The sequence below is a fragment of the Girardinichthys multiradiatus genome, chromosome 19 (assembly GCF_021462225.1).
Source record: "Girardinichthys multiradiatus isolate DD_20200921_A chromosome 19, DD_fGirMul_XY1, whole genome shotgun sequence".
Classification (NCBI taxonomy): Eukaryota; Metazoa; Chordata; class Actinopteri; order Cyprinodontiformes; family Goodeidae; genus Girardinichthys; species Girardinichthys multiradiatus.
Genome location: NC_061811.1, coordinates 23,690,572 through 23,709,273, shown reverse-complemented (window position 1 = coordinate 23,709,273; position 18,702 = coordinate 23,690,572). Strand labels below are relative to the sequence as shown.

Genomic DNA, 18,702 nt, shown 5'->3' with positions numbered 1-18,702 from the left:
AAAATAATAATGACAATAATAATAACAATAGTAATAACAATAATAATAATAGTAATGCAGCACTAATTTAAGAATGAATAAATTGTAATAAAGTTCAATGTTGTTGGTGTTTTCTCATCACAGAAGGCTTAGATACAGTTATTTACCACTGCAAGGTCTATTTGAACAGAATGAGGAAAGACTTAGTGCCACATCGTGGTCATCTGCCAAGACAAGGTAAGCACCACAGAACAACAATACAGGTCCTTCTCAAAATATTAGCATACTGTGATAAAGTTCATTATTTTCCATAATGTCATGATGAAAATTTAACATTCATATATTTTAGATTCATTGCACACTAACTGAAATATTTCAGGTCTTTTATTGTCTTAATATGGATGATTTTGGCATACAGCTCATGAAAACCCAAAATTCCTATCTCACAAAATTAGCATATTTCATCCGACCAATAAAAGAAAAGTGTTTTTAATACAAAAAACGTCAACCTTCAAATAATCATATACAGTTATGCACTCAATACTTGGTGCATAACTGTATGCACCAAGTCATTTCTGCATTGAAGCAGAAATGACTGCTTCAATGCGGCGTGGCATGGAGGCAATCAGCCTGTGGCACTGCTGAGGTCTTATGGAGGCCCAGGATGCTTCAATAGCGGCCTTTAGCTCATCCAGAGTGTTGGGTCTTGAGTCTCTCAACGTTCTCTTCACAATATCCCACAGATTCTCTATGGGGTTCAGGTCAGGAGAGTTGGCAGGCCAAATGAGCACAGTGATACCATGGTCAGTAAACCATTTACCAGTGGTTTTGGCACTGTGAGCAGGTGCCAGGTCGTGCTGAAAAATGAAATCTTCATCTCCATAAAGCTTTTCAGCAGATGGAAGCATGAAGTGCTCCAAAATCTCCTGATAGCTAGCTGCATTGACCCTGCCCTTGATAAAACACAGTGGACCAACACCAGCAGCTGACACTGCACCCCAGACCATCACTGACTGTGGGTACTTGAACCTGGACTTCTGGCATTTTGGCATTTCCTTCTCCCCAGTCTTCCTCCAGACTCTGGCACCTTGATTTCCGAATGACATGCAGAATTTGCTTTCATCCGAAAAAAGTACTTTGGACCACTGAGCAACAGTCCAGTGCTGCTTCTCTGTAGCCCAGGTCAGGCGCTTCTGCCGCTGTTTCTGGTTCAAAAGTGGCTTGACCTGGGGAATGCGGCACCTGTAGCCCATTTCCTGCACACGCCTGTGCACGGTGGCTCTGGATGTTTCTACTCCAGACTCAGTCCACTGCTTCCGCAGGTCCCCCAAGGTCTGGAATCGGCCCTTCTCCACAATCTTCCTCAGGGTCCGGTCACCTCTTCTCGTTGTGCAGCATTTTCTGCCACACTTTTTCCTTCCCACAGACTTCCCACTGAGGTGCCTTGATACAGCACTCTGGGAACAGCCTATTCGTTCAGAAATTTCTTTCTGTGTCTTACCCTCTTGCTTGAGGGTGTCAATAGTGGCCTTCTGGACAGCAGTCAGGTCGGCAGTCTTACCCATGATTGGGGTTTTGAGTGATGAACCAGGCTGGGAGTTTTAAAGGCCTCAGGAATCTTTTGCAGGTGTTTAGAGTTAACTCGTTGATTCAGATGATTAGGTTCATAGCTCGTTTAGAGACCCTTTTAATGATATGCTAATTTTGTGAGATAGGAATTTTGGGTTTTCATGAGCTGTATGCCAAAATCATCCGTATTAAGACAATAAAAGACCTGAAATATTTCAGTTAGTGTGCAATGAATCTAAAATATATGAATGTTAAATTTTCATCATGACATTATGGAAAATAATGAACTTTATCACAATATGCTAATATTTTGAGAAGGACCTGTATGTACCTTGTAGTACAAATATATTGGCTGCCTGATGTCAGAAATAATTTAATGCCTAGGACAAAGGAATTGTTAATATAATGGTTGGAAATCAGCTGTTTGTGTGATAAAGGCAACCAAACTGGAAAAAGGCAGAAAAATTGGCTTTAATTAAAAAACAGAATATCATTTCCAGTGGGCTTTGTGCTCTCAGATTAGTACACTAACAGGCATGTGTGCCATATTATTTATTCTCAGTGCTTCCATTAAACATAAGGACATACTTTGTTTCCCTTTATATGTGTCACTACAAGAGTCAAGCAAATGCTGATAGGGATTTTAAGTTTACATTCAAAGGTTATGAGCCATGAGCTCACTGCTCTCACTCCTCACTGTCAGACTGACAAAATGTTGTTCAGAGGTAAATCACAGTCTGGTGTCCAAGGACAGTACAGCAATAGGTTGCATCTTCACTAATGCTCTCCTCAGTATTCTGTACTGTTATGTCGGTTGAGTCAGATCACGATTTATGCTTTGTTGGGGCAATAACAATGGATTTTATGACTTTTTCTTGTTTGGAAATCAAAACAAGTAACTCCTTTGAAAATGATTGTGTGATAGTAGCATTAATCAACTGCTTAAAAATGGTGACTTTTCGTCAATAATTAACAGAGTTTTCTTTGACTGTTTTATTATTATTGTTGAACACACTAAACAGCCTCATGTTACCCTCATACCCCTGACAGATTCAGATTTAAAGATGAAGTTTGTTTCTGATTGGAAATCAGGCAGGTATCTCTCAAAAGATAGAACAATGTAAAAGGAAAAGGTCCATATTCAATTCAGAAAAACTTGATACATTCCCAAGGGAAATTGAAAAATCTGAAACATTTCTTCTAAACTGTCAGAATAGGCTTTGCATATACACTGCATGGCCAAAAAAAAAGTCGTCACCAAAAAAAAAAGTCACACACCAATATTTCGTTGGACCGCCTCTAGCTTTGATTACGGCACGCATCCGCTGTGGCATTGTTTCGATAACCTTCTGCAATGTCACAAGGTTTATTTCCACCCAGTGTTGCATTAATTTTTCACCAGGATCTTGCATTGATGATGGTAGAGTCTGACCGTTGCTCAAAGCCTTCTTCAGCACATCCCAAAGATTCTCAATGGGGTCAATGTCTGGACTCTGTGGTGGCCAATCCATGTGTGAGAATGATGTCTCATGCTCCCTGAACCACTCTTTCACAATTCGAGCCCGATGAATCCTGGCATTGTCATCTCGGAATATGCCCGTGCCATTAGGGAAGAAAAAATCCATTGATGGAATAATCTGGTCATTCAGTATATTCAAGTAGTCAGCTGACCTCATTCTTTGAACACATACTGTTGCTGAACCCAGACATGACCACGTGCAGCAACCCCAGATCATAGCACTGCCCCCACAGGCTTGTACAGTAGGCACTAGGCATGATGGGTGCATCACTTCACCTGCCTCTCTTTTTACCCTGATCCGCCCATCACTCTGGAAGTGGGTAAATCTGGACTCATCAGACCATATGGCCTTCTTCCATTGCTCCAGAGTCCAATCTTTATGCTCCCTAGGAAATTGAAGCCTTTTTTTCTGGTTAGCCTCACTGATTAGTGGTTTTCTTAAAGCTACACAGCTGTTCAGTCCCAGTCCCTTAAGTTCCCTTCGCATTGTGCCTATGGAAATGCTCTTACTTTCGATATCAAACATAGCCTGTTGTTTTTCTTCGATTTGATTTAACCAAAAAATCAAAGTGATCACCGATCACGATCATTCAGGATTTTTTCCGGTCCACATTTCTTCCTCGAAGACGATGGGTCCCCACTATCCTTCCAATTTTAATAATGCGTTGGACAGTTCTTAACCCAATTTTGGTAGTTTCTACAATCTCCTTAGATGTTTTCTCTGCTTGATGCATGCCAATGATTTGACCCTTCTGAAACAGACTGACATCTTTTCGACGACCACTGGATGTGTCTTTTGACATGGTTGATTAAGAAATGAGAAGCAAATCATTGCACCAGTAGGGGTTAAATAACTTGTTGCCAGCTGAAACATAATCGCCCATGCAGTAATTATCCAATGGGAGGCCCGGATCTATTTGCTTAGTTAAATCCAGGTGGCGACTTTTTTTTTGGCCAGGCAGTTAATAAGCAATAAATGATCAATTACTGATGTTTTTCTTTGAACCTTTGGGAAACCAAGAGTAGTCTAATCAACAGTAATCAGATAATGCAGCAAGTTTTAGTTGGAACTTGTTGCGAGGCTGAAAAGTACATGTTTGTTATTGTATAAACGAAATTACTGTAAGACACACTTTCTCTTAGGACTCTCCCACATATTACAACCTAAAGCTTTGTCCCGCACAGCGATGATATGACCAGCCTCACCTCCGGAATGAAATTATTAAAGCATTACAGCATGTTTTGTTCCATGAATCTTTTATGTAGCAGTGTTTGGGTTTTGGAGTTAACCATATAATCTCATAAATCCCCAAGGAAATGTGACTCAGCTGTCAGTGTGATATTCCCATTGATACCCACCAGATCATTCCGAGTATCTAAGGAGTTCAGCCTTTAGTTGACTGCTTGGAATCTACTGCAGAATTGCAAAGAGGAGGAGGTCCAACTTCCTGGATTTAGTTCTCTTTGTTTCCTTTCTGAAAACAACTTCTCTATTTGCTGAGCCTCTATTGTCTAAGAAATAGTAGACCATGATTACAAAATTGTCTGTTTGTGGTTGAGAGGGATGGGTCATGGATGGAGGAACATTGGTTCACAAAAGCTATACAAAAACCTTCTGCACCGACTACGCCAAAACAAATTCCTTGTATGTCCAAAAACGTACTTGGCAATAAAGCTTTTCTGATTCTGATTCTGATTCTGATTCTTTATATCTATTATTTTAGTGGAACTTATCTGGTGAGATGGGAAAACTTCTGCCTAAAAGGAAAACATTTTGAATATAAGCATCTCGAGTACTACAGCTGTTTCTAGTTTATGTGAATATATTGATGGCTAATCATCTTCCACCATAAGATGAGATATCAATATTCAGTTTGAATCATAGGAACTACACCACATAACATACACTGCTCCTACACATCTATTTCGGGTTGTGATGCTCCAACTCACTCCCCTCCTCAGAAACCATCCCACAGCCTCCCCACCCAGCGTTTCTCTAATTACATTCTACAGTACACTTCGGGGAGCCTGTTCTACAACCTGCCACTGATTTCTGTGAATAGTGCAGGGAAGGCTCAAGAGAAAAGAAAATGGTAGGCAGACAAATAAATGGAGATGTTCTTTTGAGTGTGAGGAGAGGAGTGCGGGGGTTGTCCTTTGGATGAAGGGAGCACAACTCCCTGGGCTTTCATGGAAGAGGAGGAGGAAGGGGATTAAGACAAATCTGTCTGAAGTTAAAAAGGTCTTCAGTTTTCTATGAATGACTTAAAACCTTTTAGAGAAAGTTTACTTTTACAAAAGTGAACCTTGGATATTATTTTGTGCGTGTTTTTCCACTTCTTTTTTTAGTTCAGTGTGTGAGTATGAATGTCTATATGTATACCCATCTGTGTGTCAGAAGCCTGGCATGCCTCTGCGTAAACGATTTAGTTTTATCAAGGTAACTAATTGTAGATAATTTTGAAAGACAGTCAGCTGGCCTTGCCATCTGCTTTTGGGCTGTCACATAATCCAACGCTGTGGAGCTGTCCCAATTGTCTGTCACTCAGCCTACCTGTCAAGGGACATACACTTACTATATTGGAGTTTTTTGTGGGAAATAATAGAATCCAAGTTGTCAGTTTCCAAATGCTCTGTTTCCCCCCAGTCATTATATGCATATTCTCTTGTGAGCCACCAAATGTATGTGTAGATGACATCCTAAAAACACCTTAGATGTTTTTTTCTAAACTAGCATGGTGCCCTTAGGTAGAGCTCTAACAGAACTCCTATCATGTGGAAGATGAATGGCTTGTCAAAGGAAACATCCGCACGGCTGCCGAATTTATCTGAAGCTATCTATGTTCTCTGTCTTTCTATCTACCAGTGGGTTTCCTGAGCAGCCCAGGTGGTCAACTGCCCTTTATCATGCTCTAGTTTAGGAAAGAGAGTAATAAATGTTTGGCTCAAGAAGTTTTAAATTAAATGAAGTGGCACTCCCCTTCCTATTCACCACTTAGATGTTGAAAAAGCAGGGGATTGTGTTAGTTTGATTGTCCAGTCCACACGTGTTTGATGGAGCTTGAGGGTTGACTATATCCCCTGATGTCCCCAGTGGCGGGTGCTGTGGTATTATCGAGTGCAGGGATGTTTTAAGACCTGTTGGAGTCATCCATTTTGGTTGCACATTTTGACAGGCGCAGCTCAACAGACATCACAGCTCTAACGTCACCAGGATTATAAATCCGCCGAAACGTAGAGTTTCGTGGCCATTCCCCGCTTGTCTCACAGGACGACGCATCGGAGGCGCATATCTGGAGAGACAAAAGCTCGCAGGCAAACCTTTGCTCCACAAGGCCATTCCCGGAAGAGCTTGAAAGCTGGAAATCTGTCTGATACAAGACGGTCAGAAGATTCATACGCTGATCGAAGACCACGCCGACACCTGGCGCAGGTGAAAACCCACAGAGGTTTTATTTCCAAGGAGATGTTTCCTCCTTGTTGATTCAGTCGACTAACGGTTCTTCATATTTTCCCCTCCTGGACTGATGAGAAGTTTACCGTTTTTTTTTTTTTTTTCTTGAAGTGATTACGGACGCGTAATTCCCCCCCCCCCCGGTGGAGCGGTTGAATAAACAGTGACATTTTGTGGTTTTGGTAATGATGAATGGCTAATTATAATTATTAAAGAGCTTTGAGCCCATAATCACAACACCAGAGGACATCTCTGATTTCTATTTGACAGTAATGATTTTGGTTAAGAAATTTATTTTTTTTAAATTATGAATTTAAATTGATAGATATTAATTAATCAGTAATCATAATTCTTACAGACCTATCCGGTTCTGCTTTACCCAAATCAAGAGCTGTGTCAGCAGGAGATGGATAGAATGATTCAGGCCTCATCTGCAGTAACATTTTCTCCGGTCCTGCATTGTAAAGAAAAAGCTGATCCTAAAAGTGAAGCTGTCTGTTTACTTGTTCTTACCCTCACCTATGATCACAAGATATGGATCATGGCCGAAAGAACAAGATCCCAGATACAAGGGACTGAAATGAGCTTCAATTCAATTAGAAGAAAACCTTTCGAAAGGGAAATCAAATGTCATAACTTGAACTATTTAAGTTTCTTCAAAGAGTCATCGAAGATGGATATGGCTGTGGGCAAGAATGATCTTCTGTCTCCATTCCAGAGGATCTGCGAGGCCTCTTACTTTAGACATGTTGCTATTGTATTACTGTCTCACAAGGATGATGTCTGTCTAATATGTTCTTCCTTTCACAAAGAATCTTTTTTTGCACAATCAGTTCTATGGTGGTTCCCAGAGTAGAGCAACCTTTCTTTATCAGCTTTTCAAGCTTTTTTAATTAACTGACTGCTACCACATGAAACGATGGCAGAGATTCTGCTCTCCACAATGGAATTGTAGAAGATATGCAGCATTTTGTTGCAAATACTGAAGGATCTAAACTTCCTCAGAAAGTATGATCAGCTCTGTCCCTTCTTTGCAGCTTCACTGTTGCATGAACAGCGAAGTATTTATACTTCACCACCTTCACCTTTTTTTCCAATGATGGAAAGAGTGTTTGAGATTTTCCCCAGAAATCTAAATTTATCTCCTTTTTTTTGCTCCCATTCAAGATGAGATAATTGTTTCCATACCATGCCACAAAGTGGTCGCCCAGCTCTCTATACACAGCCTCCAGCCCATCTCCGACACACATGACAACTGCAGAATCATCCGAGTATTTCTGCAGATAACAGGACTCTGACTTTTACTAGAGGTCTGAGAGTGAAAAGTTCATGTGGGTCTCTTGTGTTTCCAGGTGATTTTGGACAGATCCTCCTGTGTCTTCTGGAATTTCAGACATAATAAAACTGAATGAATTGGCCTCCTCTGTTGGGTGGCCAATTCAGCCTTAGAGATAGTGAAGATCTCCATGACCTGTCAGTAGCCCAAAGTAAACCTGTTGTTCCTTGATGTCCCTCCATTAATAGTAGTCAGTTGAGGCAGTTGGAGCATCTGATAAGGATCCCCGCTGGGTGGAATAATTCTGGATGGACGGATGGATTGTTGTCTATTATGTTGTCTATTATGAACAAGTAGAGAAAATGTTAATTCAGTGTGACCTTACTTTGAAGAAAAGTTGTACTGAAGAAAACTCATTAGCCACCCTCCCACATTGCACCTGCTGGAGATCATTTGTTTTTTGATGACAGTCTGCCATCATTAACACTATTGGTCAGGGGCACTGATTGCACCACATGTAATGTTACATGTTTTATCATAACATCACGTCTCTTTCCCAAAATAAAGCAAAATTTTCCCTCAATTCTTGCCTCTCCTTACTCTCCCTTTTTTGCTGCTTTGCACCCACATTTCTGCAGGTAACAGTATACTACACTCAGCTGCAGACAGTGTGACGAGTGCTGTACAGAAGGCCAGCCAGGCCCTGAACGAGCGCGGCGAGAGATTAGGTCGCGCCGAGGAGAGGACCGCGGACATGATGAACAGTGCTGAACAGTTCGCCGTCACTGCGCACAAGGTGAAGCATATGCACACAAGATGCATATTAATGCATAAACCCAGTATCTGCTTTCACAGGTTATAAGAAAATTGTAGCTTTTGATTCCCTACCTTAATATTGTGAAAAATGCAGTTTGTTGTCCTCAGTTTAAAAAAAATGGGATATTTGTTATGCTTCACTGTGATGCCACCATTAACAGTAATGATCTGTGCACTTTGAATTTAGTAATGTTTTTCCTCCTTCCCTCATTTACTCTTAACCATTTACCATTGTTTCCATAGTGTTCATTACTTAGAAAAATGTACAGCATGCCGCTTTCTAAACTGAAAAAGATTGATTGTTAAAAAAAACAAACCCTTTTAGCTATACTACAATACTGGATAAAATATACACCTAAGGCTCGCAGATTAACTGTAAAATCAGGTATTCTCTCATAGGTGCCATGGAAAGCAGGATGTCATTAACTTTCATAACAAAGTCATTCACTACAGACACTTTTAAGCTATGCACTATAAAAGTGATGGTATGATGATTAAAAGTAAATTGAAAAAGCTTGCTTGACCCTCTTGCGGCTCACAGATGAGATTTCCTGCAGTAATAAGATACAAAAAGTGTGATAAGCAGCGAGAATTGTTAGTGCTTTGTTTCTTTTCCAGAGAAAATTAATACATAAACCCCACAGTGAAGGACTCATTTGCTGCCATTTCTCATCCTACTTGATGCAATTTGCCTCAATGCTTAACTGTTTTGCACTTTTTTACTAATATGCATGTTGTTTTACTGGATGCATTGTTAGCCCTTTGAGTCTCTCTAGTTTTCAACACATTTTAATGTGCGGGTAAAGTTACAGCTTGCATAGACAGCAGATTCAGTTTGCTTACACTAATTCTGTAAAGTGTATTCATTTGATTGACAAATGAGAAATGCATGCAAACTCAAGCAAGAGAACCAGTCTAGATTTTGCACTTAAATTTGCTTTCTTGGCTTGTGTGGTGTGAAAATACTCCACAGTAAGCAAGTCTATGCAGCAAATAAATGCACAGCAGGATAATGAATGCTAAATTCTACAAAAAATGTAAGCAACAATAGTATTTAAATATTTGTAATAATAATGGTATTTGCACACATTTATTTTTTTATTCTCTGTTCTTTTTGAGGTTATCTGTTTACGCAGTAAGTCTTGGCTTTTTAAGCAGTTGCAGCAAATAAAACAGCTGCAGTACTGCAAGCGGGTCACTTTGACTTGTTTTTCCTCCTGGTCAAATTTCTGCAGCTCACTCTTGGCAGCAGACTGTTCTAACTGCACTGCTTAGTTTTAAGGTTGACTGGTTAACCTAGCAACTTTCATTTTTTAAAAATAAATTAAATGATGCAGCCTGCTCCCGTATCCTGTGTCTCAGTGTATGTTTTACTCAGGAGTCTGGTATTTTACCAGTGGGATTAAATGCATTGGCATCCTTCCATTTAATTTTTTTTCACTGTGATATTCTTTAATCCCTCCAACTTTTCTGCAGCTTGCCATGAAACACAAATGTTAGGACCACTGCCAAAATCAGCTGGGCTGGAGATGTGAGCACAGACCAGTCGGTGCACAGGAGAAGGAATCCAGCGTTGATCCTTTTTACATTTTATTAATATGATTAATATTTGTTAACAATGTTAACATATTACTGTTTTGGGTTATCATATTGTGGTGCAGCTCATTCCTAATAATAGTGATGCATCATGTACAATGACTTGGAAAAGGATTCAGACCCCTTTTAACAGTTTTTTATTTGTCATATCTTGTCATGTTAAAAATCAAAGACTTCAATCTAACATATTGGGATTTTATGATAAACCAACACAAGGTAGTGCACAATTGTGAAGAGGAGATGGGTTTTAGTTTTGGGGTAAGGCTATAGCAGGTTTACAAATCTAGAGAACTTAATGTTTACAATTTTTCCACAAAATGACAAATTGGATGGAAATAATCTCTTAACAGGAGTTCAGGTTTTGACACAGATTCTGAATTCAGTTTAGATCTGGGCAGGAGTTGGATTTAAGTTTGCACTTTGACTGGACCAATCTTAACACAAAACCATTTTACTGTTGCTCTGCCTGTATGTTTGGTCTTGTTGTCCTCGTGAAAGCAGAACCTCCACCTCAGTCTCAAATCTGTTGTGGCCTCTATTGGGTTTTGCTCCATGGATGTCCTGTATTTTGCTCCATCCATCTTTGTATTAACTTAGACCAGTTTGCCTCTATCTGCAAATGAAGGGCACACCCACACTGTGATGCTGTCACCACGTTTAATGATGGGGATGGTGTGTTTGTGTTGATTTGCAGTATTAGATATCTGCCTCACACAGCATTTTAGATGTATCATCTGATCAGATTCACATGTTTCATCCACTTATGGCTTTCTTCTTGTCACTCTTCCATAAAGGCCACATTTAGTGCGCTACTAACAGTTGTCCTGTCGGAAGATTCCAATTGAACAATGCTTCATGAGATGTTCAAATCTTGGAATAGTGTTTAATAGGCTAACCCTGCATTACATATGTATACCTGTCCTGTCTATTGTTGTTTGTTAGTCTTCATATTGCTGTTTGTTCAGTAATGTTCTATTTTCTGAGGCCTTTAGAGAGCAGCTGAGATTAAACAACACATTAACTAATTAGGTGCTTTCTGACAGCAATTGATTGCACAGAAATGTATATAGGGGTGTAAAAGTAAAGGGGGTTCAAACAAATGCACACCACTTTAAGATATTTGTAAAAACAGTTTTTGAAAACTTGTATCCTTTTCCATCCACTTCACAGTTATACACTCTCTGTTGGTCCCAATACAGTAAATTGAATTTTGTATTTGTGATGTGAAAGCGTGTTAGTGTGAAAACGTTTAAGGAGTATGAACTCTGTCACAAGTTGCTGAAGATGGGAGAGACGACTTTGAGTGGAATGTTTAATGTTTTCATTACCAAAAAAAGTCACTACAATGACTACAGTTAATATTTACAGACCCTGAGTGCACATTGTTATAACAATGTGTGGATTAAAGTTAACTAGAAATGATCAGCAATCTCTCCCAGACAAATAATACCCAGTTTCTTATTGTTAGGAGTGCACAGTGCTGGATTTTAAAGGCTTATTTATGAGTCAATAACTTCTCATTTCCCTTTTGATGTGGCTGAGTTTATTAGATAGAATATAAATATTTTGCACCTACATTCCAAAAGACTGTGTCTTTCTAGCAAAATTTTGGAACCAAATTTGGGACAGTAAGTTTTCACCACTAAGCTGTCAGACTGTCTCTAAATATAAATTTTTACTGTACATTTTCCTTCTGTTTGACGCTTCATTTTTTCCATTTGTCTTTGACTTCAGAAAAGTACAAACAGTATTGGTCATTATGTTTCCTTTTTATAAAATGCCAACAATTATAGAGTGAAGGTAGATATTAAAAATGCTTTTTCATCTTATGGGTACATTTCTTATTGGGAGCAACAAAATAACAACGACAAGTATTAACATTGGTGTTTTTAAGGATATCTATTACACATTGTATTAATTTATGTTATAAAGAGGTACATTAAACCAGCCTCTGGTCTGTAAGAGTGATCTCTTGTACCAATATCTTAATGTCTGTAGACCTAATTGCCCCTTTTATTAAATATTTTGGAATTAATCCTGGTTGTAATTCACTTTTCAACATCCAATGGTCAATTCCTTTACTTTTCTTTATTTAATGTGGGAATTGTCGAGGTGAATGCTGATCATGAGTAAATGTCTTCAGCAGCAGCCAGGTGTAATAATTTTTGTTGCTTTTTTATGTGTACATTTCTACATTGACTGTAATTTTAAGGCCACAGTTAGGGTTTATCTGACTCTTTTTACTTTGCATTTTTCAAGTCATGATGTTACAAAGCACTGATGTAATAATCCTGCAGAGCACAGTTGAGTTCATAATGAAGTGTTCCAGTTGCCTCACTTGGATGTTTAACTTTATAATGAAGAAAAGATCGATTTCTATTATTCTTGGTCCTTTTTTATAGCTAGCTTAAGGCTTGCGTTTCTTGCTTCCAACAAATGTAATGCATACCTGTGTGCTTTTTGGTACTTTGATACATCTTTAGTCAGCTCACAAAAATGTTCTGATTTCACACAATGTGCTAACAGCTTTAAGTGTTTCAGGGTTTATTATGTTGCTTTCTCCATTTGACGTGCTCAGTTTCACTTTAAGCTTTAACATTGTTGTTTGTTTTCTCTGATTTCCACTTTCAATTCTCTGTGGTTGTAACATGTGAAATAAAGTCCACAATTGCAAAAATTACAAAAATAAAATTATTGTTCACTGGTGCTTCTTCTACATGGTGTGTGTGATCTGTTTGTTGCCTATTGAAAGTTTATAACCTAAAAAAAATGATAACATGTTAGTTTTTGTTGTGTGGATTTAACTTTCTGTACTTTGATGATGACATTATACTCTTACTTCTTTCTACACCGAAAAGTTTTATTTATTTTTTTCAGAACAGCTCAACATCAAGGCAGCGAAAAATGGCCACCACTTCTACACCCTTGGCGTTTGAGAAGTGAATACTGCCATCATGTGGCAGAGTTTGAAAAGACTAGATCCCAACAAATTAGACTCTACCTTCAACTATAAAACACAAATGTTTTTTGCGACAAAACAAATGTTTTTGTTAGGTTTTAATAAGGAGAAAACTGTAAACTTACATTTTTAGCTTGTACATATTACATTGTGTTAGCTCTTGGTTACACAGTTTATATAATATAAAGGTGCTTGTTCCCACTTTATAATCCAAACTTTCAGTTAAAAATGCTTGGTACATAAAGACAACCTGTGAAAACCCTACAAAGGATGCTACATTTTCCCCAGCTCCATATCATCTTTATCGTTATGTGTTAGGACAAAATCCATGTGATTATATGCAGGAGTTACGCTTCTTTAAGTCACTTTTAAGAAATACAGGATCACAATATTGTCTGTTGGAGCTGTTTTTGAAAAACTTAATCATTTAAAATCTAGTTATTTTTTGGTTTTTCAGATCTTGAGTGTTCAACAAGTTTAGAAGGCTGAATTTATATACCCACAGTTTTTTTTTTTTTTTTTGTTCATTGAAAAAGACAACACAGATATAGATGAAATTGCCGGATCCCTTTTGTTAGAGGAAAAAAAGACCCACAATAGTCACTGAAATAAGTTGCAACTGACATAAGTAATATTTCACTGAAAATTAGACATTTCTTATTGTCAAGATTGAATGGTTAAATTGTGGTACATCAGAATATTGTTCTAATAAAACTGGTCAGGGGATAAGGGATTTAGCTGGGATTTCTAAGCTTAATCCTTTGGATCAGTTTCAGAAAAGCAATAATATCAGTAAATCAGTTACCATGGTAACATATTCTAGGACGTTAGTCTGGTCAGGAGCAGGCCAAAAGCCTGTTAGTTAAACCTGAAAGGCGCGTCCTCAGTCAGGAGACACCGTTTTAAGAAATGACTTTTTCACAGTAATTCAATAAGTCTGATGTACAGTTTACTTTGTTCATATCTACCATTAAAGTAATACCGTATAACTAGGTCCACATACAAATTAATTATTATGGGATTTAACTGTGATCATCATGTTTATAAGGAAGTAGACTGGTATTTTTATAGCATCAGCTGATTTATGTAATTTAAGACTTATGATGTGCTGATATGAAAACACAGTTTTGACCTGCATAGATTTATAAATAAATGATTATTCCATATATTCCTAACAGAGCACTTCGTTCTCAGACTGCAGGTTTTTACTGGTGGTTCCTAGAGTCTCTAGAAGTAGAATGGGAAGCAGATCCTTTAGTTATCAGGCTCCTCTCCTGTGGAACCAGCTTCCAGTTTTAGTCCGTGAGGCAGACACCCTGTCTACTTTTAAGGCTAGGCTTAAAACTTTCCTTTTTGATAAAGCTTATAGTTAGAGTGGCTTAGTAAGGGGGAGTCAGGTTTAGCCTAAACCGGCTCAGTTATGGTTGAGGTACAAACACACCCTCCATTTCTGCTACCTGTATGACCCCTTCTCTTTTCCAATGGTTATAATCAGTCTGACAGAGAGAGGTATCCCAATCCTTGTAGTTTTTAGTATAACAATGACCATCAGAGGGACCCTTTGTGGGGTTCCTTGAGACGACATTGTTGTAAATAAGCACCGTTTAACTAAATAATCTGAACTGAAACTATCTGTGTAGTTATGCTGCTATAGGCTTAGGCTGCTGGAGGACATAACGACCACTTTCACTTTCAAAGTTTAGAGGGACGGCCGGGTCTTGGTAGATTTGCAGTTGTCTGATACTCCTTCCATTTCAATATGATTGCTTGCACAGTGCTCCTTGGGATGTTTAAAGCTTGGGAAATCTTTTTGTATACAAATCCGGGTTTAAACTTCTCCACAACAGTATCTCGGACCTGCCTGGTGTGTTCCTTGGTCGTCATGATGCTCTCTGCGCTTTGAACAGAACCCTGAGACTATCACAGAGCAGGTGCATTTATACGGAGACTTGATGACACACAGGTGGATTCTATTTAACATCATCAGTCATTTGGGAAAACATTGGATCATTCAGAGATCCTCACTGAACCTCTGGAGTGAGTTTGCTGCACTGAAAGTAAAGGGGCCAAATAATATTGCACGCCCCACTTTTCAGTTTTTTATTTGTTAAAAACGTTTGACACATCCAATAAATTTCATTCCACTTCACGATTGTGTCCCACTTGTTGTTGATTCTTCCCAAAAAGTAGAATTATATATCTTTATGTTTGAAGCCTGAAATGTGGCAAGAGGTTGACCAGTTCAAGGGGGCCGAGTACTTTCTCAAGGCACTGTAGATTTATATTTAAGCTACCTTAGAGTTCACACAGCCAATCTGATTGGTGCATGTGGCAACAAATCCAACTCTAAAACTGGGATAATATGGCTCATACTCGTACTCGTCGTCTTCCACTTTATCCGGGACCGGGTCGCGGGGGCAGCAGACTCAACAGAGACGCCCAGACGTCCCTCTCTCCAGACACCTCCTCCAGTTCCTCCAGGGGGAGCCCAAGGCGTTCCCAGGCCAGCCGAGAGACATAGTCCCTCCAGCGTGTCCTGGGCCGTCCCCTGGGCCTCCTCCCGGTGGGACGTGCCTGGAACACCTCCCAAGGAAGGCGTCCAGGAGGCATCCGGTATAGATGCCCGAGCCACCTCAACTGGCTCCTCTCGATGTGGAGGAGCAGCGGCTCTACTCCGAGCCCCTCCCGGATGGCCGAGCTCCTCACCCTATCTCTAAGGGAGTGCCCGGCCACCCTACGGAGGAAGCTCATTTCAGCCGCTTGTATCCGGGATCTCGTTCTTTCGGTCATGACCCAAGGTTCATGGCCATAAGTGAGGGTAGGAACGTACACCGACCAGTAAATTGAGAGCTTTGCTTTTCGGCTCAGCTCTCTCTTCACCACAACGGACCGGCACAGCGCCCCCACTGTGGCAGCCGCACCGATCCGTCTGTCGATCTCCCGCTCCATTCTTCCCTCACTCGTGAACAAGACCCCAAGATACTTAAACTCCTCCACTTGAGGCAGGAACTCCCCTCCAACCTGAAGAGGACAAGCCACCCTTTTCCGGTCGAGTACCATGGCCTCGGACTTGGAGGAGCTGATCCTCATCCCAGCCGCTTCACACTCGGCTGCGAACCGCCACAGCGCATGCTGTAGGTCTTGGCTAGAGGGGGCCAGCAGGACCACGTCATTTGCAAAAAGAAGAGACGAAATCCACTGGTCCCCAAACCCGACCCCCTACGGCCCTTGGCTGCGTCTAGAAATCCTGTCCATAAAAGTTATGAACAGGACCGGTGACAAAGGGCAGCCCTGCCGGAGTCCAACATGCACCGGGAACAGGTCCGACTTAGTGCCGGCAATGCGGACCAAACTCCTGCTCCGCTCGTACAGGGACCGGATGGCCCCTAGTAAAGGGCCCCCGATTCCATACTCCTGGAGCACCCCCCACAGGGCATCACGAGGGACACAGTCGAATGCCTTCTCCAGGTCCACAAAACACATGTGAACCGGTTGGGCAAACTCCCATGAACCCTCGAGCACCCTGTAGAGGGTATAGAGCTGGTCCAGTGTTCCACGGCCGGGACGAAAACCTCACTGCTCCTCCTGAAGCCGAGGTTCGACTATCGGTCGGACTCTCCTCTCCAATACCCTGGCGTAGGCCTTACCAGGGAGGCTGAGGAGTGTGATCCCCCTGTAGTTGGAACACACCCTCCGGTCCCCCTTCTTATGATGGGGGCCACCACCCCAGTCTGCCAGTCCAGAGGCACTGTCCCCGACCGCCACGCAATGTTGAAGAAACGTGTCAACCATGACAGCCCTACAACATCCAGAGACTTGAGGTACTCAGGGCGGATCTCATCCACCCCCGAAGCCTTGCCACCGCGGAGCTTTTTAACCACCTCGGTGACCTCAGCCTGGGTGATGAAAGAGTCCGACCCCGAGTCCCCAGCCTCTGTTTCCACCACGGAATGCGTGATGGCAGGATTGAGGAGATCCTCGAAGTACTCCTTCCACCGCCCGATAATGTCCTCAGTCGAGGTCAGCAGTCTCCCGCCCCCACTATAAACAGTGTTGGCGAAGCACTGCTTTCCCCTCCTGAGGCGACGGACGGTTTGCCAGAATCGCTTCGAGGCCAACCGGTAGTCCTTCTCCATGGCCTCACCGAACTCCTCCCAGGCCCGTGTTTTTGCCTCTGCCACAGCCCGGGCCGCAGCACGCTTGGCCTCACGGTACCCGTCAGTCGCCTTAGGAGTCCCACAAGCCAACCACAGCCGTTAGGACTCCTTCTTCAACTTAACAGCATCCCTTACTGCCGGTGTCCACCACCGGGTTCTGGGATTGCCGCCGCGACAGGCACCGCAGACCTTACGGCCACAGCTACGGGCAGCAGCATCGACAATAGATGCGGAGAACATGGTCCACTCGGACTCTATGTCTCCAACATCCCCCGGGATCTGGTCGAAGCTCTCCCGGAGGTGGGAGTTGAATACATCCCTGGCCGAGGGCTCTGCCAGACGTTCCCAGCAGACCCTCACTATGCGCTTGGCCCTGCCAAGTCTGACTGGCTTTCTCCTCCAGCGGATCCAACTCACCACCAGGTGATGAGCAGTGGACAGCTCAGCCCCTCTCTTCACCCGAGTGTCCAAAACATGCGGCCGAAGATCTGATGATACGACAACAAAGTCGATCATCGACCTCCTGCCTAGGGTGTCCTGGTGCCAAGTCCACTGATGGACACCCTTATGTTTAAACATGGTGTTCGTTATGGACAAACCGTGACTAGCACAGAAGTCCAATAACAAAACACCACTCGGATTCAGATCGGGGAGGCCATTCCTCCCGATCACGCCTCTCCAGGTGTCACTGTTGTTCCCCACGTGGGCGTTGAAGTCCCCCAGCAGAATAATGAAGTCCCCGGGAGGGGCACTATCCTGCACCCCCGACAGAGACGCCAAGAAGGCCGGGTACTCCACACTGCCACTCGGCCCGTAGGCTGAAATTATAGTCAGAGACCTCTCCCCAACCCGAAGGCGCAGGGATACGACCCTCTCATCCACTGGGGTAAACCCCAACACGAGACGGCTGAGCTGGGGGGCAACAAGCAAACCCACACCAGCCCGCCGCCTCTCCCCGTGGGCCACTCCAGAGTAGAACAGAGTCCAACCCCTCTCAAGGAGATGGGTTCCAGAGCCCACGCTGTGCGTGGAGGCAAGCCCGACTATTTCTAGTCGATATCTCTCGACCTCCCGCACAAGCTCAGGCTCCTTCCCCCCCAGCGAGGTGACATTCCACGTCCCTAGAGCCAGCCTAAGCATCCGGGGATCGGGCCGCTGAGGTCTCCACCTTCGTCCGCCACCCAATCCTCTTTGCACCGGTCCCTCACGGTTCCCCCTGCAGGTGGTGGGCCCACTGGGGGATGGCCTCGCGTCTCTCATTCGGGCTTGGCCCGGCCGGGTCCCGCGAGGAGCAACCCGGCCACCAGGCGCTCTCCGACGAGTCCCGACCCCAGGCCTGGCTCCAGGGTGGGACCCCGGCTCCGCCGTACCGGGCCA

General features: G+C 42.4%; 1 protein-coding gene across 3 annotated transcripts in view; it reads left to right on the top strand.

Annotated features, from left to right (window-relative positions):
* The window catches only part of stxbp6 (syntaxin binding protein 6 (amisyn)), a 69,851-nt gene extending 56,926 nt beyond the window's left edge, over window positions 1–12,925 (top strand). For 2 of the 3 annotated variants that reach the window (XM_047345367.1, XM_047345369.1), the window contains exons 5-7: window positions 124–216; window positions 8,436–8,593; window positions 10,090–12,925. In XM_047345367.1, the coding sequence (XP_047201323.1) occupies window positions 124–216; window positions 8,436–8,593; window positions 10,090–10,113 (275 nt within the window). In that variant the 3' untranslated portion in view covers window positions 10,114–12,925. The remainder of the gene's footprint in view (window positions 1–123; window positions 217–8,435; window positions 8,594–10,089) is intronic. The other variant, XM_047345368.1, reaches the window with a different exon arrangement.
* The last annotated feature ends 5,777 nt before the right edge of the window (window positions 12,926–18,702 follow it).